At 39.4% G+C, this 24,953-nt stretch overlaps 1 protein-coding gene across 1 annotated transcript in view; it reads left to right on the top strand.

Moving 5' to 3' along the window:
• LOC148033387 (NADP-dependent D-sorbitol-6-phosphate dehydrogenase-like) overlaps positions 1–10,653 on the top strand; it is a 10,990-nt gene extending 337 nt beyond the window's left edge. The window contains exons 2-6 of the mRNA XM_087681297.1: positions 9,111–9,205; positions 9,285–9,402; positions 9,518–9,650; positions 9,791–10,010; positions 10,088–10,653. Of these exons, the coding sequence (XP_087537423.1) occupies positions 9,111–9,205; positions 9,285–9,402; positions 9,518–9,650; positions 9,791–10,010; positions 10,088–10,318 (797 nt within the window). The 3' untranslated portion in view covers positions 10,319–10,653. The remainder of the gene's footprint in view (positions 1–9,110; positions 9,206–9,284; positions 9,403–9,517; positions 9,651–9,790; positions 10,011–10,087) is intronic.
• The last annotated feature ends 14,300 nt before the right edge of the window (positions 10,654–24,953 follow it).

The following is a 24,953-nucleotide window of genomic DNA, read 5'->3' on the forward strand; positions in this document are numbered from 1 at the left end:
AGCTGAATGCCAGTGATCAATACCCCTCTCTAGCGGCATTCAGCAGTCGCTCTGTCTTGTGGACAATAAAGGATCTGTCAAGTGTCAACTGCATATGGACTACCCCGAGGAAGCCCAAAATCATAAAGCATCTCAGCTGTTTTAGCTGGAGTATAACACAAGAAGTTTTAGCCCGGGCTGGCATCCTGCTCCCAACCGCACCTAGATAGATATCCGTTGGCTCCTTAGCAAAAGCTCATGATGTTGTATAGTTTAGCGGGAAAAAGCCATTTTTCCCACATGGGAAAAATGTAGAAAACGTGTTGTATAACTCGGCAAGCATGCCAAGGCAACATAACCTTCCTTTTTTCTCTCCCGTCACTTGTTTAACCATTGATTTGTTCTGTTACCTTCTAGCCTTCCAGCCTGGGCGCAAATCAGGTGGGGCAGCCTGCATGGCAGGCTTGGACCTGGCTCATGCTGCAATTGGACTTGCACACCTAGAAATGAAGCCTTTTCCAACATGTTTGGTGACAAGTGCAGTAGGCGTGGCTAGATGCCAGCTGCTTGTCTGTGCCTCTCGGCAGCCTGCTTGTGACTTGCCCTATGGCTGGTGCTACTTATCTTGTTGCTCCTACGGTGCCTAAGTATGTCTGCATGTGCTGTGTACATGTGGATCATGCTCTCCCCAACTACAACTGGAGATGCCCTCCAGTTTGTTTTCCCTATCCAAGCCTGCAATATGCTTCCACCACAAGGTTCGAAATCTTGGTAGAAAGATCTTGAACACTCACTGTAGCTTTCATGTAATGCCTTGCAGGTAGAGAATATTGTCATACTCTTGCCACTTAAGCCCCATAAAAGGGCTACTTTTCACATGTACAGCAGTAGCAGTTTTGGATCTGATTGTGCGTGCATAAAAGTGTAAGACTGAGCTGATTAGGTACTGATATGGAAACTTAAATATGTAGCACTCTTGGACCTGATCTACTCGCTGAAGCAAAACTATGGAGGTAGGCTGGTTTGAAGATAGACTAGTTGGCATTTGATTGTAGGATTGTTTGTCAAAGCAAGACAGTTCAGTTTAGATGTTGCAAGCATAGGGACTTGAGAAAGAAAGTTTGTATGGGATTCGCTTAAATGTCATAGGAGTGGGGTCCCAAAATTGAAACCATAAGTGGGTCCAGATTCTAGCATTGTATGGTCTCTCTTAGGCATCAATAGAAAATTAGAGAGCTTTTATTGTGCAAGGTGCCCAGGTGACCTATTGAGAGTTGTGCTTGACTAAGCTTGAGTCTTGGAGGTTGAAGGTTTCTTCATTCAATGATCACGTGCTCCTAATTTACATTTTCTTGGAATTTGGCAGAGAAATTGTCTAATATCTTGCACTTGTGTCATTGATGGCTTTCCATGATTGGCAGGCTCTTTCTATCAAGATGGTGTGGAGCAATAGAATCAAAAAGCTAGACCTATTGAAAGCTCAAAAATTTGAATGGAAAAATAGGAACACATGAACTCAAAGATAATGAACTTGGAAAACGGAAGCCATATACCAAGGCACAAGAGTGTCTACAAAGGCATGGGATGTGGGCAACTAGTATAATGCTTTTGATCTCCCTCTCTCATATAGGGTGCAGTGTGTTGGTGTTAGATGAATGTGAAGTGGAGGAGAGGTTGCCTAAATAACAAAACTAATACATAAGGAGTAAGTTAGCTAACCTTAAATGTGGCAAAAAATACAAGTTGGCTAGCATTAAATGTGTGCCATTTGAAATGAAATGTCCTTAGTCTATGAGGATATGTACACATGGTTGGAATCAGAGTCAAAATTTGAGTATAATGAAGAGTCAGAGGAGTCCTTCGCCTTCTTCTTTTCCTTCACCTTTTCTTTTCACAATGTTGCTAGTTTCTTGCAATCCTTGTGGAGGTGCCCCTTGTCGCAATGGTAGCATTGATCCTTCTTTTGCGTGTTCCCCCCCTTTAAAGCATCCAAGGTACTCACATGAGGTCCTATAGATCGAGATGGAAACCTCCCTTATAAACGTAAGGTAGGCTTATGCTCAAGTAGCATGGAGGTCATGTGGTGGAAATTGATGGATGAATTTGATTTTTGAGCTTATAAGGCTTTTGCAGCAACACAAAGCTCCGAAGGTAGTTTATTAAGGACAATTCCACTAGATGGGCTTTAGGAAGAGTGGATTGCATGTTGCTAAGATGATCTTGGATTTTTCACTAAAAGAATGAATGATTGTGAAACTAGTCCTCCTCCTTGGATACGGTGGTAAAACCTAATCAAAAACTTAATTACAACAATTAATAAGTGAGAATAAGTTGAAATGCACAAGTTGCCAAAATGACTAAGTGACCAGAGAGACAGTAGGGTCTGCGAGGGAAAACATAGTGTGTGTACGCCAAACACTGAGAGAGAAAAGTAACATAGAAGATCATGAAAGATGAATCATGTTGATGAAGTGAATTTGATACAAGGGTCCAAAAAGGAAGCCTTGGAGTGTAGGAAGTCAGCTGAAGAAGTCTCTGAGTTTGTAAACCTCAGGATGAGGAGGTGTCGCCTGGAGTAGGGAGACTGCCGTTGAAGGGTGAGGAGCCTCTGAGTCTACAAATGTAGGGATGAAGAGTGGTACCTAAGAGCAGGGAGACAGCCAATGAAGCCTCCGTTTGCAAACACAAGCCTGATGAGGTGACACTAGCTGTTGGAGTGACGTTAGAAGGGTGGGAAGTAGTTAGGAAACAAACGCAAGTTGCAATTGCCTTTGATGAAGGTGACGCCTATTGGAGAGAGACGGCAGTTGGTGAGGATGGCTGAGACCCAACCCCAAAAAACGTTTTCTCAAATTGTACGAGCATTTTTGCCAAGTGGCAGCTTTCTAAATCCATTTCTCAGCATTATTTAGCCATTTAATTAAATTTCAGAATTAAATCATCCTAAAAATTAATTTTAGCCCTTCTAACCCTGCCAAAATTAACTGTGCCCATCCATGATTAAATTGATTAAGCCATTTGCAACTTGGAGTGGTTCCTAACCTTGGTCGACCCTTAGATTGGAATTAATTAATTAATTAATGCTAGTCCCTAGTATCACCATTGACACCTATTGGCCAAACAACTGTGCTAGGGTTAAAACTAATACCAATTGATCCCCAAAGCCTAGTTGGCATAACTTGCCACAACATTTGCCTTTGATACCCATTGCATCCTTAGGGTCCTTGGCCTGCTCCCATGAAATAATTGCCATGTGCATCACATGTGCTAAACAACCTTGCACATCTTAATCAAATGTCATCGGCAAGATTAAAGCACCTTAAAATTTCACATTTCCACGACGGACCTTCCCTATGAAAACCTTGCAAGCATTCTTGATTGCATTACATTGTGCCAAAGGAAAAGCATATTGCATTGGAAGTTCCATAAGGCATTGTAGTCATGATATTCGCCACGGTTGTCCAACCATGCCACATGCCCCAAACCTTGCTGAAAATTTCTAGCCAGTATAAACATGATATAAATTTGAAATACAGTCCAAAATTGTTGCTAGAAACCCATTGGATACATCCATAAATCCATAACTCATGTTTCTCAATTGTTGGACTTTAGAACCATAATAAAGTATATTCTCAGAATAAACCATGGTTGAAACTATGAATGGCATTTATTAACATGTTGCTGTCCATGGAACCAGCTATAAACCATTGAAAACTGAGCATAAACTGATCACTTGTTGATTTGAGAATTGATCACAAATTGCTGCAAATGTGATCCCAAACTAATCACAAGCTGATTGCAAAAATTGATTAGTAACTAATGCAAAAACTGATTCCAAAAGTGACCATAAACGGTTCTCAAATTGTTCAAAAATTGAGTTGAAACTGATTAGAAATTTTGTCTCAAAACAGAGGCAAAAACACATGCCAAACTGATCATAAACTGATGCAAAAGCATAGTTTTAGAGCTGCTGTAATAACCATACTCATTGGCATATACCTCAGTGTGACTAGTACACTGAGTAGTGAGCCCATGGCAGACATATTGTTAGCACAATACCTTGGATGCATGTTGAATACATCTGAGATCCACTATTTATGAGAGCTATCCAAAAGTGGTGGAGTGGAAGTACTACCGCCCCCTTGAGCATCAGGCAATACTTCGGACTTTGCTCTATTAAACCTGACTAAGCTCGGTCGGCTCTAGCTAAAAGGCATCTTGGTAAAGTTGCAACAAGTGAGGATGGTCTACCAAGTCATCGTCTTCCATTCACTTTGCATCTATTGGTGAAACAATGTTGAAGCTTCACCAAGAAGCATATGGAAACTTTACCTCCTTTACTTGCCTCAAAACCTCCACTAGGTTGTAGGTCTTTCTTTCCCTTAAGCATTGTGATGCTTTATACTCTCACATTGCCGAAATTCTAGCTTGACATGTTAGGAGCACCAAATGCATAAGAAAACATTCTTGTTTGCATACTTTGGACCATTGCAATGTGACTATGCATGGGAGTTTGCATACTATCAGCCATACCAAGATACATTTTTCCATACATTGTATGCATTACTAGCTACATTTTTCCTCATGAGTAACACTATATGAAACATTTGCATGACCAACATTAATACCATGAGTCCGAACACAGTGGGTTGCATATATGTGATGCCAAACTTGCCACTCTGTGTCCTAGTATCATGCTAGCATAGTTATACATGGGATTATGTTTATTACTAGCCATACCTGGATACATTGGGCCTTGCACACCATGCATTGGTTATTGGATATGATAAGGAGTTGTGCCATATATCCTTGTATGCAGTCCTTGACCCACCATAGCATGGAAACTAGTGCCACCACCAAAGTACCTTGGCTGCCCCATGATTGTATGCATGTCTTGCTGTCCAAAAAGCATTGGATTGGGACGTCCAAGTTGGCCTTGCATATGCATCAATTGCCCCATTGGCATCATTTGCTTATGCTTACTACCCACATTTGGAACATCATGTTGTTGTATTGGCTCTTCCTTCGGTGCATCTTGCTGTCCTGAAGCTCTTGAAGACAATTTCCTCTTCTTACCTTTGCTGTCCTCTTTTAAGGGGTACAAAAAAGCGTATGAACCAAGGATCATTTACCAATTGCATTAACATTTCAGCTATTGTCCTCAGCTAATCTTTACACTAGTCATCAAATTCCTCTTCGTCTTGCTCGTCATCAGCTTCAAGAGACCTAGAAGGACCCACCTCTTGTACAATTATCTCATTCTCAGCTTGCTGCTCATGCTCCGTGCCTTGTGCAAGATTAGGCATTGCATTTTTCCCAACACTTTGTGCATTTTCTTTGATAAAAAAAAAGTCCCTTGTTGTACATACAATCAACAAACAATTTGGGCCAATCGCTCTTTGATTTTCACCCAGAACTTGCACAAATGGAACCACCAATTGGCCAAATGTTACCCTAGTTTACAATGGATGATCTGGCATTTGAAATCCTTGTCAATTCCAAGAATTTTAGGTGCTGATTTTAGTATATGGCGTCTATTCCTGTTGGCACAGGTTTGAAGGTGATTGTGAAACTCTAATTTCTGCAGAAATTCAGGGTTTACAGTAGAAATCCTCATGTTGTCCATCAAATTTGGCTGAGATTTATTGAGAATGATTGAGAAATGCTGAGATATTTTGAAAAATTACTGTAGAAGGTGAGAGAAAGCCAAGATGAGAGAGAAATCTGATTTTCTTCTGGAGAAAACCCTAAATTCTACTTGTTGCTTGCTCCAGCTTGCATTTAATGTAGTCACCTACTATCAGGCACCTCCAAAATGCTGTCACTTAATCAGCAATGCTGTTGCTAGCCCTTGAATGGTGTTTCCCTGCTGTCTTGTGCTTGTTGAGGCCCCTAGATGGCTGTCTTTTGCAGCAAATTGCTGTTCTCTGATAAAAAAATGGACCAGTAGCTCTCTCCTTTCCTCTCCCAGGTCATAAACTAATTGAATTGCTGAGACCCAGCCTCCAAAAACGTTTTCTCAGTTTGCATAGGCATTTTCGCCAAGTGGCAGCCTTTTAAACCCAGCTTTCAGCATTATCTAGCCATTTAATTAAATTTCAGAATTAAATCATCCTAAAAATTAATTGTAGTCCCTTTGACCGTGCCCAAAATTAAATGTGCCCATCTATAATTAAATTGGCTAGTCCATTTGCAACCTAGAGTGGTCCCCAACCTTTGTCGACCCTTAGACTGGCATTAATCAATTAATTAATGCTAGTCCCTAGTGTCACCACTGACACTTATTGGCCAAACAATTGTGCTAGGGTCAAAGTTGACACCAAGTGACACCCAAAGCTTAGCAGGTATATAACTTATCACAACTTTTGCCTTTGACACTCATTGCATCCTTGGGGTCCTTGGCCTATTACCATGAAATAACTGATGTGTGTATCACACGTGCTAAACAATTCCACACATTTGATCAATAACTTAATTAAATGTTATTGCCAAGATTAAAGCATCTCAAAATTTCACATCCCTATGACAGATTGAATTGTATTAGTCACTTTGAAATGGGCATTCTATTGTTGACCATAGAACGTAATAGTTCTCATGGTCGAAGGCGCCTTGTACATAAGCCAGAGCTTCTCCCACACGTTGTGAGATGTCTTGCAAGAGTCAATTGCTGGTAAGACTGACTTGGAGATGCATTGAAGAAGCACTGAATATGCTTTGGTATACTTGTTGTCCCAATTGAGGATTCCTTTCTCATAGTTGTCTTTGTCCCAATCGGATGAAAGAGAAGTAGGTTTTTGGGGATGTAGGGAAGATCTTGAAACAATATATTGGAGTCATTTTTGCACAAACCAAGCATCACAACACTCCAAGTTTAGATAGTTAGGGCCTTTAAGCTTGTCAACAATGCTGCAACAGGGAGGAGGCATTTCGATGATATGCATAGAATATAAGTAGGGGTTATAGAAAGAGTATGGGGGGCACTTTTGGTTAGTAAGCTCAAAACCAAGAGTTCAACAGCCCACAACAGTTTTGTAAAAAGAGGTCTGTACGTGTTTGCATCATCTGTCAGAGTGAATAGCAAATTTCTCTCTGATTACGTTTGGATTTGTGCTGTACTATTTGTGGCCATGATTATTCCTTAATATTGTATATTAAGTCACAAGGCTTTGTTCCTTCACTATCTTGTTTTCATTCGTATTGGAATTGACAGCATTTTAATTGTGAAGCATACCATGTTTACGCTGTGCTCTCAAAAAAGCTTTAGACTGACCTTGACTCCATCTCTTTGAGTCCTCTAAGTGGGTTACAATCAGAATATGATTAATGGCTTGACAATTCATGGCAACCTTTTGCCTAGCCACCACACACCCTAAATTATCATGACTCTCACTATGTAGTTATGCCATCATGGATGAACTGCCATTGTGTGCAGTGACGTCCCCTCCCTACTCAGTAGAAATAAGCTATGGTCCATGTCGTTGTGCTACCCAGCCTAACAAGACTTGTAAAAGACCTGCACTTGTCATAGCTTTTCTTCTGTAGTTCTGAATATCTGAGAAACTCAGCAAAACTCAAAGAAACTAGTAGCATTGTCTGCTTGTAAGTCCTCGAACGTAAATGGAAATTAAAAAGCCATATGAATGGAGTGACATACATGTGATGGGGGAATCCTTTTGTTGAAAATTGATGTATTTGGGTTCCTTTTATACTTCCTTTTGAGTTTCTAGCTTTTGTGTATAGGTGTTCCTAAGGGTCTTTCTCAACTTGCACACTAGGTGTTCCTTGCCTTTTGCCTGAGGCAACCCACTGTATAGCTGCTTTTGCTGTCTTCAGTCATTGACCAGCTGTAGATCTTTCACATCTAGAAACTCAAAACATGCACACTAGCAAGCCTAAGGGCTTTGAGGCAAAAGGCAAGGAACACCTAGTGTGCATGTTTTGAGTTTCTAGTTGTTGATTTTGAATTTGGAAATGTGCTGTTAGATAAGACCATTTGCAATGCATATCACACAAGATTCATAATGTAAAGATCATGGAAATGCCATTTTTTTCTCTCTTCCTTGTTACTAAAAATGTTTCTTTCTCATTCCAATTCATAGTACACAAAAGTATGTGTTTTCCTTTTCAATTCATTCATATTCACAAAGTTTGACCTCCTTTCCCTTCTAATTCCATGTGATGTGGGTGATTCTGTAATTTGTTGTCATAGTGGCTATTGCTTTGTGTTTGTTAGTTCTGCAGAATCTTCTCCTTAGGATCCTCTAATCTAGATGATACATTAGTTTCTGCATTCAAGATCACCACATTGCATATGCCTGATCATTTAATATCTTCAAGATCCTCTTAGGAAACCCCCTTATCAAGGCTCCATATTTTACGTCTCTGTGTGAATTCACAAAGCTGTAATATTTGTATGAATTACTGTTTCTCTTGTCCAGTCAGAAAACATGTTCATGTGCATGTGTGTGTGGGTGGATGTCTGTGTGCACCCCTCCTTTTTACTGCTGGGAGAGTATGATGTACACAGTATAATGGTTGAGGTCACGACTTAAGAGATGGAGGCAGAGCAGTTGTGAGCACCTGTGACTGATTTATGTTGTGCGAAATAAATTTCCACATCAATGGCTTGGACTTTGTTGTAGCTGTTTTAGGGGATGTTTTGAGGGTTCAGTTTGAAACCCTTTTTTTTGGGGGGTTTTTTGGGTGGGGTATTATAACTAGTGATCCTTCATGTGATGAAATGCAGTGTGGCTGTGGATTAGAATTATTCAAGGGCTAAAGCGCTTGCAAACACAAACTCTTTTAAAACACGATGCATGCATGTTGAAGAAATCTGGGCCAGTAGAACAACGAAGGGGCTAGAAGAAATTTTAAACATGAATGCATTATTGTCTCTCCAATTTTTTACAGGGGGTTAAACAGTATCTTGATTGGTCTTTTGGTTGCTTGGTATGAGAAAGGTGCCAGATAAAGTGCTCTGCCACCCAAATGTTCTCTATGTTTCACCACAAAAATGAACTTGTCCTATCCTTAGTGTAGTGTTTGTAGCTGAAGTTAAGAATGCACAATATTGGCCTGGCCCATACACTGCTTTGGAACAACTGATTAGATGAGCTTCTGTTACTTTGTAGCTGATTACAAGAATGAGAAGGAAGTTGGTGAGGCTCTTGCAGAAGCCCTGCGGCAAGGTCTAGTCAAAAGAGAAGATTTGTTCATTACCACCAAGGTGCGTCTTTTATTCTGAGTCTTTTCTTTGAAAATTAGCATGCTAATCAGTCTCTTAATAGTAATAAAATTTCATCCAGCTTTGGAACTCTGATCATGGACATGTTCGGGAGGCATGTGAGGATAGCCTGAGAAACCTTAAATTGGATTATTTGGATCTCTACTTGGTTCATTTTCCAATAGCCACGAGACACACAGGTTATAATACTTCTTCCTGCTATCAGCACAATGCTGATCATAAGCTACGTTAATTAGTTCTTACACAGAAAGTATGGAGGTCGACATGAAGTATAGGTTAGCTTCTTTTCTACAGGTGTGGGGACAACAAGTAGTGCTCTGGACAGTGATGGAGTGCTGGATATAGATACCACAATCTCCTTGGAAACAACTTGGCATGCAATGGAAGATTTGGTGTCTGCTGGCTTAGCACGAAGCATTGGTATCAGGTGATATATTGATTTGCATTCTGCTGTTGTGGGAACTAAGACATACCTTTTGACGAGAGAGAGCCGGGCTCTAAAATTAACTAGCTCCAAAATGAATGCTAACAAGTAATGTTTCTGATAATTGGAATCTTCTGTTGCAGCAACTATGATATCTTTTTGACAAGAGATTGCCTGGCTTATTCCAAAGTGAAGCCTGCAGTAAATCAAATTGAGACACATCCATACTTTCAGAGAGAGTCGTTGGTCAAATTTTGTCAGAAGCATGGCATTGCAGTCACAGCACATACTCCTTTGGGTGGGGGGGTGGCTAATACAGAGTGGTTTGGATCTGTGTCTGCTCTTGATGACCCTGTTATACAGGTATGCTTGGACTCGTCCTCTGGTTGCAGGACATGCACCTATTTTCTTGGTGCTGAATTTGTCTTCTTACATCGCAGGAATTGGCAAAGAAACATGGCAGAACTCCTGCACAAATTGCCCTAAGATGGGGCATCCAACGTGGTACGGTGGTTATTCCAAAGTCGAGTAAATTGGAGAGATTGCGAGAAAACATGCAGGTGTTTGACTTTCAGTTATCAGAGGATGATATGGCTACCATCAAGAGTATTGACAAGAGTGCTCGCACTAATCAGCCAGCAAAATTTTGGGGTATTAATTTGTTTGCCTGATGAAGGCATCTCTAAGATTTTGTCTGGAAGGTCAGGAGGGACATATTCTGCTTTTTAGAATCCTGCAAATTTTGAGCGTTATGAGGTAGGTGATTGCTTCAAGCCGTATGCTTATGCATCTGTGTTAACTCTTATTTCAATGTTCTGGATGATTGTTATCAAGTTAAGAATGAGCCGGTTCTCAGACAGCGAGATTCAACTATTTGGCCTTCCAAAGTCTTGATTTTGCTTAATGGAAAGGCTACATGCATTTTCCAAAAGCATCGATAGATCTTTGCTTCTCTATGGGTGTCTCACAAGTTGGTACACTTGTGAATGAAAGGTTAATTCTATCTTGTAGAGTTGTGTAATGGATTTGAACTTGGGTCAAGATAGGGGAGAGCCAGTTCATGTACTGGAACAGGCTCAAAATGATCTGAGAAGGAGCAATGCCTCATGGGTAATTGACTTTAAAACACGAAACTTCTCCTCAATGTAGGATGAGAATGATGCTAAACACACAATAATTATGAAGCTTGGATCATTATGGGCATCATTAAGGTGAGTTGCATCATGTGCGCCCTGATTGTTTGTTATGAGAAGATGCTTCTTGAAGGCAGTCCTAGGTGAATTGAAAATTGAGCGACTGGCATTGAATGAAAGCTTGGTTCTTTTGTGGGTAGCTCTATAAATGAGCTATGGTTCTTCACTGTTTGAAACATGCTATTTCAATGGTGGTGGCCTTTAGAGTGGAGGCTGCTGCTGTAGCCCTGCACTGGTAGCTTAGTGCAAGAAAGGCATGTCTAGGACACTGATGGAACATGTAGCAGCAACCTGCACGGGAGACTTCAGTGTCATTTGTCATCACGACTGGCTCCCATCTGGGCGTTGTACAATGTTATGTGCTGAGTTTTGGATTGCTGCAGGCATAACGTCAAATAGAATGGTTATAATCTTTACCCTTACATTTGTTCTGTGTTTGTTTAATGCACTCTATTGTTTGTCAAATAATATTTCTTATTTTCTAAACCGAGTCCATTTTTGTAATTGAGCGAAAGCCATTACCCTTAATCATGATTGAATATATAGCTCTTGTTCACTTGACAATCTTAACTATTGATCCATCTCTTTAGATGTGCACTGAACATAGCTAATTTTGGCATTTTCTACCTAGATACATTTTACTAAATTTTTCCACCCCTTACAAATGTAGACGTGGTGTGGTGGGCAAGAGAGGGGAGGGGGCCTAGGGGATAGGAGCAATATGTGCAATTGTTGACAAAATACGAGGCAAGGGAGAGTAGATGTTGTGTGGAAGGGAGAGGCGGATTGTGGAGGACTTGCAAGTAGAGGATGAGCTAGATGAGGCCATGTGTGTGTGCAATGCACATAGACATGCACCTGCACATTCATACACATGCGTTAAAGGATGTTAGCTTAACTAAACATGGACATGTGCATGTGCATGTATGCACTTGCACACAAAAACATCCACAAGCAAGGTAATGAATAGTGTTCTTTCCTCCGATCTTGTAGCAAAACATCTTGTATTTTTGCTTTGTTTTGGCTATCTTCTCATTGTATGTTAGGTGTTATTCTATGGCCAAATGCAAATATGAAATGGTATTGTGATGCATCTTGAAAAGTTTATTGTTAGAGCTCTTCTCTTCTCTTGGAAAGCTTTGCTTATTATTAATGTTGCAACACACACACACACACACACACACACACACACACACACACACACACACACACACACACACACACACATGCACACACAAAATAAGCCTAGGAACTTTGACTCAAGGAGCATCACATTTGGCCCAAGGTTCTAACAATAGCTTTAGTGCATATCACAATTTAAAAAGGAAAGGAGTTTTGCTAGAAGAATGCTGTTCAATGTCGATTGTTTGACTTGTTGCAGATTGTAATTATTCAATCACATGGCTAGAAGGATATTGATTTTGTCAAGTCTCATGCTAGGATTCTACACATACTTTTGTAATGGGTTATTGGACATGGTTAAGCCAAAAAATAGCTTTAAAGAGTTCTTTTACTTGTTTAAATAGCCTCTACTCCCAAATCTCTATGATGATCTCATTCTTGGATGAAAGTTTTTATCATCTGTAAGACTTTCTTTACAAGCCCACTGATACTTTTTGTGGTACCACCATTTCCTCTTGTAATTGCGATCTCAATGATGATACATTCTACTTTAAGGATAACCACATTGTTACGTGAGCGGTGATCGAGAGCAAGCCTCACTCACAACTTGATAACGAGATGTTAAGGAGTGTTGGTTGGGGTAATTGACTTTGTTGAATGCATAATATAACTTGAAAAATTTAAATATTCGATAATATACCACAAGCCATATATAATATAAGACAAAGCACAATGCCTCTTGAAGCTCAAAACAACTAAAAACTCGAATGTGGGTAGAGCATCACACAACCACAATATAACAAAAATACCAATAATTCGAAAACAAACTAAGTGATATATTTTCGTACCTTAACAACCTTGAGCCGATGCTCGGTGCTTTGACACCCAAAAAGCTCCAACTTTCAAATTGGCATGACAAGAGTTCACTCTAGCATGCGACCCTCTACTCTCCTCTCTTACAAAATACAATTGTAATCAAGGGGGAAGGCCCTTAACTCTCCATTCTCATCCCTTTATATAGTTTTCTATTCACACTCATATACATTAGGCTTTTTGCTTTCAACTTTTGGCTTTTGCTTTTCTATAGCTTTTTACTATTTTTGTTTTTTCTATCCTATGCATGTTTGCAACTTGTTTGGATCATAACTTCGTCATTTGAACTCCGAATATAGTTGTTTGGATACTCAAAATAATCGAAATGCATCTGGTCGACAAGCCAATGCGGGCAGAATTATGAAAATCTATCAAAAATGGGCAAAAATAATGATTTTTGTAAATCGCTTCATTTTTCTCCGTCTTTTATCTTGGACGACTTAATTCCTTCCTTGGACTATTGTTCTTGTAATTGCACACACTTTCAGTACACATATTCTCTTTTTTTTCAAGAAATACTCGCTGACGATGTAAAACGTACGACATTTTTCTTTGATTCTTGAGTCTTCAAAATAAATATTCTCTAAATATGAATCTGTTTTTTTATGCAGTGTCTTAGTATGAATATGTTATGAAAGAGAACTCCATGCACAACCATACATGATTTGAAAAAACATGTAATTGATCAAATCCATGACATGCTACCATTCAAACAATGCTCACACAAAAAATATGGATACATTGGAAGAATTGTGCCTAGCCTATCTAGATGTGCTAGTGCGTCATGCAAAATGCAAACAAAATTCATTGTTAATTCAAATCCTTATCCTTACCTTTGAACTCTTATCAATAAAATATCAATCTCCGCTTCACCCATCCAAAATCTCACAATCACTCTAGAAAACGATGGTCCTCAAGATGTTGACCAGATATGAACAACCCATCTCACAATTGATGGTGTCCTTCATGACCCTCGAACTCACCCAACCACCTTACACTCTCAACCAGAGGTTCCTAACTTTGTGATGAACATCCCAAATATTGTGCGTGCAAGAAATGTGCGTGCTCAATGACAGGTGCTCTCATGTGCGCGTGCATCTAAAAGTTACTGCATATAGCTGCAGTAGACCTCGTGCCGTGCTAGTGCTAAATGATGGTGTAAAGCATGCTTCATCCCAACCCATGGCATGGAAGTATTTGATAAGAACAAGAGACGACCCCCGAGTATAGTGTATCAATAAGTGCAACGTGAAGTGCTCGTGAACCCATTATCCCTGTGATGTGTAATAGTCTCAACAAGTAATCAAACCTTGTTCCACAATATTCAACAGCTACTAGCAATCTCTAGCTTCAACCTGTTAAAAAAAATACCAAGCTCGACCAAGGCTTATCAAGTTTCACACTCAACAAATCAAACAAAATGATAGAAACAAATCTTAAGCTAGACAAACACAAGAAATCCGACCAACTACGAAATAACAAAACAAACTGTCACGCAAATAACTAAGCTAGCAAAAATCAAACCTAACTACAGTTTGATTAGGGCTTTTCAGTTTTCAGAGAAACACTTGACAACGTGAGTACCTTTAATCTGAACATTGTTATAGATGATAATCTCAGGCTCTCGATTTTTGAAGGATTGAACCATATCCCTTCCTAAAGCTATAATATTAAGGAGGCTTACGACTCTTGGCTTGGTTTTGAGGAATTCCTACACACTCTCCACCTTGATACAAGTAGCTATAAAAAAGAATGTTCCTTATATATAATCCAAAAATTAAATTTAGCAATCTCTTTAGCTATGGTATTATTCATAATTATGAATTCAACCCCAGTGGGTTCTCTAAGTTACTAGACGAATTTTATATTACTGGGATAGACAAATCCCGTAATAAACCCTCATTTTCATGCAATTGATTGTCACTCTTGCAAAAGCAAGATTCAATGGGAGTGTTTGTGACTTGGATGCACCCACCATCTGTGAAATAATACATGTATCTCTTCACTATCTAAACCTATAAAGGATTCAATATTAAGAAAAACTTCCATTTTTAATGGGTGTCTATAAAGGTCACAAAGAAGACTTTAGATGGATTACTAATACATCTTGTCGTGTCTATTCTCAATGTACTATTATCCTTGCCAAGGTCCTCTTTTCTTGCAAGATTGAACTAATGAGTCTTTGTGCAAAGTTGAATAGAAAAAGAGCCTTACTAACTAGAATTAGCGTCCAAACCTTGCTGACTCTAGCCAACATGTTTTCATCAACTTGCTTGCCAAATAATTTAGTGTCTTTTCAGCCGACACGAGGAAATGCTATGAAAACATACCACGTGAAGGAGAATTCAGCCTTATTACCATTATCAACACTATCATCAAATGGGCTTTTTGCTTTACAAAGAAAAGTTCTCTCTCCTCTACAAGGGGGATATTGTTTGGACATTCAAGGATCTTTCTCTCTTCCTCCATGATTGTATATATCACAATACTTGGATCATTAGCGATACCTTCATCATTCTTGATGGCACTATTCAAAGGCAAGGTAAAGGCATTGCAATGGGTTTTAGTTGTTCACCTTTATGGTGTAGCCTCTTTTTAGCATTCTTTGAATACAACTTTTGTAAAAAATTAGCATCTTTCAATAGATATGACATCCTCAAACACTTTATGCATTCCTTTCAATACTATGATGATTTGCTTTTGATCAATGTACATAACCCCACCATTTTTCTTGGTAGCAACCTAAATTTTACCTTCATCATCCATAAAGGAGTCACTCTTGAGTTTGACTTCTTCGATAACTCCTTTCTCTTCCTCGAAACATTCCACTTTATCTCTCAAACTACTAATTTCTTGAATGTGGAACTACTTTCCTTGAAACATTCCACTTTACCTCTCTAACTACTACTTTTTTGAATGTGGAACCACTTTATATCTCTAGCTACTACTTTCCTTGAAACATGCCACTTCATCTCTATGACTACTACTTTCTTGAATGTGAAACTCTCTTGGATAATCATGCATAAAAAAAAGTGAAAGAGATCCTTGATAGCTAACTCTTTCTTATTATGTTGGAAGGGTAGTGTAATAGCTTTCAATCTTGGTGGCTCCAAGCAAATAATCAAACAAGTGAGTGTGCAACATGTTTTCATGCATAAGGAGCTTCACCTTGAGTCTAATGCCTTCAATATTGCTCTTCATAGACCCAACTATTATTGCAATTTGGTTGCATTTACTTTTTGGTATGAATGAAGGTTCATGTTTCTTATTCATCTTATTTGGCAAGACCATTTGATGTTAACAAACTTGTATCTATCAAGCCTTGAGGATTGGAAGCGAGTGGAGTGTGTGGTAGATGTTCTAGATGTCATCCATGCCTCGGTTTTGGTGAAGAGCTTTACAACGGAAGGACCAAAGCGGTATTGGCTGAGAGGGGCAATTCTTTTATGACCAATTTTACATACTACCTCCCTCCAATGAGCAATGGGGAATCTTGTGCGACCTTCCCCTTCCAAATTTTAAGAGTAGAGAATGGCCGCCGCTAGTAGATTAAGGATAAGCAAGAGTTACATGTGCAAATTTTTCATGAGGTGCAAAAATGCCTAAAGCCCAATATTTCAAGTAGGCAAAGCAAAATATCTAATTTTATGTATTTATCTATTTTTGTGGACTTCTTCTCTAGCACTAAAGTCTAGATCTCAAGAGCCATGTTCCTAGTGAAGTGCCCTGATGTAGATAATATCCTAGAGTTCGTGGATACATGCTAGGATACAAAGGTACAAGATGGAATCTCGTGTAAGGTGCAACTAGATATTGTTGTTTGAAAGTATATGATTGCCACTCAAAACTTTGTCATGACATTCCATACAAAAGATGGCATCATGTTTGGAGGAATTTGGTGCCATTAGACCAAGACATGAGGGAGTTTTCAGAAACTGAATACTAGACATTGATATTTGATTGAATGGTAAACTTTTTACCATTATGAAGCTAGGGTCAATGTGCACATTATGACAGCCGAGAAGGGACTTGCACAATGAAGACATCCAACATTTTACTTTGTTTAACTTCTATGTTGATGATAAAAGGTGTAATGTTATTTGCATTGTCAGTTTTGCTTTACATTCCCATAATGACAGGATTTGTTTGTATCACATTATCTCTAATTACACTCTTTTGATGCCTAGTAGGTCCCAATGAGAAAGTAAAGTAGCTTTGCATGCAAAGAGATAATAAATAATGCAGTATATTTACATTAGAAAGCCATTAATTTGACTTATGTACATGTATTAATAGAGGCCATTACACATGCCTTTTCCATGTAAGAAAGACAAATATTTTAGGTACCTTTTGCACACAAAAAATACAATGCTATCGAACAATTATAATTAATAAGTCTAACAATATGAACAAGAACCCTTTTTTGGCATTTACATATTCTCATTACAATGTAAAATTGTGCAATGTGATAAACGAATGAGCCATTGCAAAATTACAGTGTAAATGCCATGAAGACCAGGCTCAGGTGTTCCCTCAGGGGGGAAAGAGGTTGAAGGATCGAGTGTGGGGGGTGGCTTCAACCTGGGCGGTGAGGCTGTCATTGGCGATGGGATTAGGATTGGGATTGGTGGCGAGGTTGGGATTGGGATTGTAGAGAGATTGGAATTAGATTGGGAGGATTGACATGTGGCATCCTCCATATCATGCACAAAACTTCCAATCTCTGTTCCCCCCTCTCCACCCCCTATGGCCCGCTATCCATCACTACTTTCGACCCACTCACCATAGCTGCCCTTGATTGTACCCCTTTTTTGACATTTGCCATATTGATTTTCAACTTGCCATATGGCATGTTCATACTCATGCATGTGGCATGTGGCCACTAACTAAGCTTCATCCTATCTTTGCCTCTATTCTCTCTCTCTATCCAATTCATATCTCAAATCACGTCCTTGCTGTGTTGGCCAATGCAAGATACAATAAACTGAAGGGCGGTGATTTTGAACTTTTTAATCTCAAAATCAGAGTAGCTTCATATATTAATAACATGCACCAAAAACCAAGTTTCAAAATGCAAGCTTCAATTGGCAAAAATAAGATTGCATAGTAGAAACCACTTACATTTGGAAGATCATAATAGTATTGAGGATAAGAAATGCATTGAAACACGTTCTCCATCCACAACTGATGTCTTGATCGTGGCTGTTGTGGGACTCCCACAATCCATGTGGTCGTGGTACCAATAAGGTTGTCTTGATTATACGTAAGGCTCTCCATGTAGTTAACAAGCTTTCATGTGGCCCTAGAGATGTAGGCCAAGTTTATTCTCAATGAGACCTTTAAATTCCCACAAGGTCATCTTGATTATATAGAAAACTCTCCATGCAACTAATAAGCTTGCATGTGGCCTTAGAGACACATGCCATGTTTATTCTTGATGGCACCTTCAAAGAGCACAAACTAACCTTAAAGGAAAGATGAAGATACTTATTTTGGGCTCTTCTATAGTAGCCCCTACCGATAGTATTTGTAAGGTAACATATATTTGTCTATATATCATACAATATAAGACTCCTGCCAATAGTAGTTGTAGAGTAACATATATTTGTCTACATATCGTATAACATAATAATCGAGTGATCCTTATTCAATTATAGTACAAGATAATAATTCTAAAGCACTAGAACCAAAACTATGATAGAAGAAGCTAGTGAACACAAACAAAGAATGCTATGATCAAGAACTTACTAGTCATGATAGGAAATGAAAATGACTTGCACATCATTAGTCCTCATGTATGAAAACTCCATCAAAAGTACGAGGTATGATTGGCCATTGCCTTGTAGAGCCCTCAACAATAGCAGATCAAGACAATATACGGAATTGTGCAGGGGTGATAACAACAAAGTCACAACATAGGTATCAAAATAAGGGGGATTAAAAAAGATGATGAAAGTAACATACCTATTGAGATCAAGGATAGAGATGCCTAGACAATAAACAATAAGAGATTCCTATTGTAGGGCAATCATAATGGAGCTAGTTAATGACTCTTCATTAGGATTAAATAGCACCTGGATGTTAAGAGCATTGAGCTCAACCTATAGCTGTTGCTCTCTCAAGGACCTAATAGCCTAAGTGGGGGACAATATGCCCCCAAGTCGGCCATGCACTCAGGCCATGCACTCACCAAGGATGTTGTCAAGTTATCTATCAAGAGTATGCCCCTCCTTTGCCAAAAATGGTGGTGGATGGTAAGCTTTGCTAGGACCAGCTACAATAGAGATAGAGGATAGAGATTCTGTGAAAGAGGCGGGGGTTGGAGATTGGTGGGGCTCGGTTGGGGCCACTTGGGGCTAGAGTTGACTTATCCTAACCAGGTCTTAGAACCTTCTTGATCTTAATCTATAATTTCATTTAGTAATATTCATCTCAATTATTTATTATAAGGTCTTAGAAGAGGAAGAATCTTAGAAGAAGGTCTTTTAACTTCATTATCTCATCTCAGACCTTACAAAACAAATCAAGAAGGCAATATTCTAATAGTTAATATTCCTAGTAAAAGTATTCTTTTGGCTAGAATTGTACCATCCTTTCTTAATAAAACATTGGATATTAATCCTAAGTCACTTTTTTGAATTAAATCTCTAAAACAATGAGTTTCCTTATAAATATCTGCTACTTGTGCCTATGTTTCATGTTTAAATTTCAATCAATTTGAATCGTATTTTGATGTTTAGACTAGATTCCTTTATAGGAGTGGATGATCCTTGCAATAATTCCATCCTAGGAAACCAATTTGTTGTCCATCTATGGTATCCAAAAGGATTCCTTAACTGAGTAGCTATTCTATACTATTTAATCATTTTCATTATCAATGACTTTTTGACTAGTACTAAAGTGAAGAATGTATAATCTAAATACAAAGAGGGGCATGTGGGTTTGAGGTGGGTGCAACCTCATTTGCTTGTGCAATACCTTGTCGAGCTCTTGCACTCTCTCTCTTGGGGGCCATCACAAACACTCAAACTATCCAGTAGATGCTCCTTGCTTGGTTCCTTCCTTGATCCTTGTAGTTCACCCTCAATCCATTGCTTGTATGACCTTTAGGAAATGGGACTTTGGTAAGACTAAGAAGGATATTTGACTTGGAAAAAGGACAATTTAGAAATTATTGGAAAAAGGGCAAGATAAGGATATGAAACTTAAATAATGGCTATATGCTCTCTTAGAAATATAGAGTGGTTTCCCACGGTGAAGTATTCTAGTGGAGGCATAGTTAAGGGTTGGGAGTGATAGTAGGTAAGGATATGAGAGTTTATGGAATCTTGAGATGGGTAGGAGAAATATATATAATTGAGGATAATGAATGATGTAGAGTGTATGGTAGATGGATGAGGGTGAAGGAAATAAAATTAGGGGTAGTGATGGAGGTTATAAAGGGAATGGGGGGAGTTTGATTTGATAGTGCATCCCAATGAGCTTCTCTCTCTCTCTCTCTCTCTCTCTCTCTCTCTCTCTCTCTCTCTCTCTCTCTCTCTCTCTCTCTCTCTCTGTGACTCTTGATTGCTCCTATATTCTTGAGTTGATTATTGTGAAGAGATTAACCTTGGTGTCTCCCACCTATCCACTATGTATGCATTACAAGTGGGTGATTGACATGCTGACTATGCCACTTGGCCTATGGTAGATGAGGTACATTGTCCTGGCAAGAGAAGACTTAACCAATCAAGTGGAAGGAAGAGCATTGAGGACAAATACCATAAGTGTCATATGTAGGTTCCTTCTTGAAGAGGTGTTTTATATGTATTGGTGTGTATGCAGAGTGACTACTAAGATAGAGGCTAGATGCTGATGAAGCGAGTCTTTCTGTAGGCTTAGCATAAAGTTAGCCTTGACATCAGCCTAAGCAAGAGGAAAATTGAAAGAGCAAAAGAGGACATCCCCCTATAATCAAGGCTTTGGCTAAGGTTTGTTGAGAGAAGATTAGAGAGTGGCAATGTTTATTTCCTTATGCTCTATGGGCAGATTGAACCACGTACAATGTGAATATCACATATATGCTTATAAAACTTATGTATGGATAGAAGCCATGGATGCCCATAGAGAACAGTGTTGTTACTTCGAGTCTGCTACCATGGTAGGATGACATGACTAGAGAAGAGCTTTTAGCTCTAAGAATTCAAAAACTTGAGAGAAGACCTAAAGATGTTCAGAGAGCAGTGCAGAGACTCAAAGAGGCAAGATTGTGGAATAAGGAGAGATTTAATAGCAGACACATGTTGATGCCTAGACTAATAGAAGAAGTGGATTGGGTTTTAGAGTATGATAGTAGCATTGAGAACTATCATAAAAATGACAAAGAAATGGCTTGGACATTATATTGTGAAGCATACCTATGAAAATGTAACTTATGCTTTGACAAAGTGGAATGGGTCTAGGATACCCGTAGCAAGGAAGAGGATCAAAATATTCAAGAAGAGAGAAATATAAGACTATGAAGTGGAAGAGCTTGTGGAGGAATAAGAAGACACAGGACATGTTGACAATATAGAAGAAGAAGGAGAAGAGCATGGAAAAGATGAAGAACTTGGAGCAGAAAAGGAAGAATTTGAGTTCCTGGCAACAAGTGCCTATCCACTAGGCTAGTTGTTGTTGTTTTATACTACAAATCTAGTGATAATAAGTTTGACTTGGGAGGGTCTCTCAAGTACTTTCACTTATAAATTGGAATATAATAACTCATAAATAATAAAAAAATCCTCATTATTAAACACACAATTAGGGATAGTTTAAAATGTATGGCCTATATTGTATTTAAACATTAAGATTTAATTTTTCTAAGCACAGATAATGATGTGTAAGTATGGAAATGTGATAACTTTTCACATTCTATTGAATAAATTAAATTTTCAACATAAAATAACATGTTTTTGAAACATACATTTTTTCATATTAATTTATTTTAAATGTGCATGCATATTGCCTATGAGAGATAATGATGTGTACTAGTGGCACATGCTAGAAGATGTGCATGTTTAGAGGGGGTGGGTGTCGTGGTATTATGTGTCCACCCATGAAAATGTATATCTTTTTTATTTATTACGCGTGTTAGGATGTCAAATATTAAGTGTGTTGTTGGTGTTGTTTGTAGTATTGCATAGTGTGTTTTTTGTAGTTTAGACTTTATTTTTCATGGTTTTGCAAGAGTTCTAGGGGATTCCAGAAAAATGAGATGTCTAAGTGGTTACATGAACTATAGATGGCCTTTTAAATCCTTGGAAGAAATATCTATGAGAATGTAGTGTACAAGAGTCAATATGAGTAAGCAAAATCGTCCTAGATTGACCAACTAGCTATATCAAGTGTCCATGACCATGAACAAGTGCAAAAAGGGTTTAAATGCCAAGTGCATAAGTGATATGGGTATGCCCAACATAAAGTGGATAAGAAAGAGCCCATGGTGAAGTGTATTAAAAAAAGCATAAGTGTGAATATGATATGCCTCAATCCCAATAATCATGCCATATACTATATAGACCTCTAAGTCTGAATTCATTAAGTTTGAATGCACCAAGAAACTTGTGTTTACTGCAAGGAATCATGATATGGAAAGCATGCAGTTCCAAAAGTAAGCTAACAAGAAAAGCCAAACTGGATTCTTTGAAAAGAAAAAGCATGTAATGCAAGCATAGATTTGGGGTAGAATTGATCACAAGCACTATAAATATGATCAAGAGTGATTTTAGAGATTTTGGATATTCAAAAAATTAATATGCTGATGTATATTGGTGGATGGAAGTGAATCATCGACTTCTTCTGGGGTGCCTTTAGGCAATAAAGGCTTGCTCGAGATGCCAACTTTAGGACAGATTTGCATGTAACGATACCTATTGCTATAGATGTAAAATCGAAAGCATTTTACTACTATAATAGGATTCTTTTGACATAGAATTGATAGAGTATTGGGGCTAAGGTACAACATTGTATCACATAGTCTAAGCCATCATCTTGGATGCAATATTTGCAACCTAAGGGTATCACTACACTATATGCAATGTATTAATTCCACATGTTCAGGGTAGAATTTGAGGCCCCAACATCTTAATTTGTGGAGAAATATGGTCTCGATAGCCTAGGAAACTAGAAATTGGCCAAGATTTGAAGGGGTGTGGACCAATTTGAATGGGACATGGGCCAAGGCTGAAGGGACACTTAGATTATGCAAATTTTCATACGAGAGAGAGAGAGAGAGAGAGAGAGAGAGAGAGAGAGAGAGAGAGAGAGAGAGAGAGAGAGAGAGAGAGAGAGAGAGAGAGAGAGAGAGAGAGAGAGAGAGAGAGAGAGAGAGAGAGAGAGAGAGAGAGAGAGAGAGAGAGAGAGAGAGAGAGAGAGAGAGAGAGAGAGAAAAGTGGGCACCAATTTTTGGGGATGTTCTTGATCATTATTGAAGGGGAGCTACAAGCTCTACCCCGAGACCTACGGACCACTTATTGCTCAAGTGTTTCGAACCGAGCAGCCATGGCTACCTCTCACATAGCCGACATGCAATGCCTACCTTACGGGTGTAGTGAGCTTACCTTGATGCTCGATCGAGTACCCTCCTCTTTCTTGCACACCGGTAGCTCCACGATCCTTGAGGCAAGCTCAAGCAACCTCAATCCCTCTCCCATGAGCTTCATCCTCCATAGCCACGCGCGAGACAAGAGAAGAGAAGAGAGGAGGGAAAGATGAAGAGAGAAGATGGAGAGCTTCTTCTCCAAGATCCCTCACTCTCACACAATCACTCCCTCACTCCCTCACACTCTCTCAATCCCTCTCTCAAGCACAAGCAAGAAGGCAAGAAACAAGAGAAGAAGAAGAAGAAGAAGCTTTGGACACACACAAGAATGAGCTTCTTATTCACTTTTCAACTTTATATACAAAACCCTAAATCCCTTTTGGGCGGTCGTCCCCTTTTCCTCTTTTTACATGGCCGGCCGTAGCCTAGGCCCTTTTTCCCATTGTCCTTCTATCTTCCTAGATTCCTTTCCACCGCCCGTCTACATTTACAAATTGCACGGGTGAGAGCCCGGCGCTCTTTTACAAGATTTTAGGGTGCGCCTTTTTATTTTAAAATGCACCTTTCGCCTTTTGCATTTGCCTTGGACTTTTAAGGCTGCCCTTGCACTTTTGGCCTTTTCTCCTATTCTTTCTTCAGTCGGGATACCTTTTTTTCGCCTTTGCCCTGCGTCTTTTTTATTTCCTTTTGCTTTCTTTGTGTTGGGGTTAACATTACCCCCTCCTAGACAAGTGCCAGTCCCATGGCACTGCGGTGGGACGTAGTGGCTAGTTAGGTCGGCTGCTAGGTGGAACAGGTAGGTGGGTGACACTGCTTCCAATGTGGTTGGGTGAATGATAGGTGATGGGGTTTAAGGACGATGACTAGGAAAGATTCCGGTGTGCTTTAGGCTTTATGAAGATACTCGGCATCTTTCACACTGTTGTGGCGCCCCTTATGTAGCCAGTCGTCTTTTGAGTATCAGAAATGCTTGAAGCAATAAGCAATCCCTTAGGAGGGTAGTATTGGAGGGATGTATTCTGGAGAAACCCCCCGAACGCTGTTTGCCTTGAAAATCCGTGGCTTTGATTGAAGATCCTTGTCTTTGAGTTGAAAGTCTTCAGTTTTGAGTGGAAGGTCTTCAGGCTTGTGGAATCAATAAGCGATCCGTAGATATTTAGGCATTGGGCATGGATGATTGGACGATGAGGTTCCAAGATTTATGCCAATGGCAGTTCTACCTTAACTTGGTTCAATCATGGTAGCCATCAGTAGGCAGATGGCTGGATGCCAGCACATGAAAAGAAGGTTTGAACATTAAAGGATGCCGTGGGCGATACTCTTCCGCGGGTAGCCATTTCCTAAAACTCGAACATAACCTACCAAGGAAAGTTGTGCACTTACTAGGGGGGGTGTGTGTGTCTCACTGTGTAGTGCATGGTGCCCATGCTAGTGGAACTGGGAGATGGGTCTAACCTTGGGCAAGCCCTTGGTAATGTCCCACACTTGAGGACCCAGCTCGTGCGTCATTGGAGGTGCGGTGCAAAACTTAGGGTGACGGGTCTGAAAGTCCTGCCC

The sequence above is a fragment of the Lygodium microphyllum genome, chromosome 7 (assembly GCF_053477565.2).
Source record: "Lygodium microphyllum isolate KBCC chromosome 7, Lygodium_microphyllum_v1.1.10, whole genome shotgun sequence".
Lineage (NCBI taxonomy): Eukaryota > Viridiplantae > Streptophyta > Polypodiopsida > Schizaeales > Lygodiaceae > Lygodium > Lygodium microphyllum.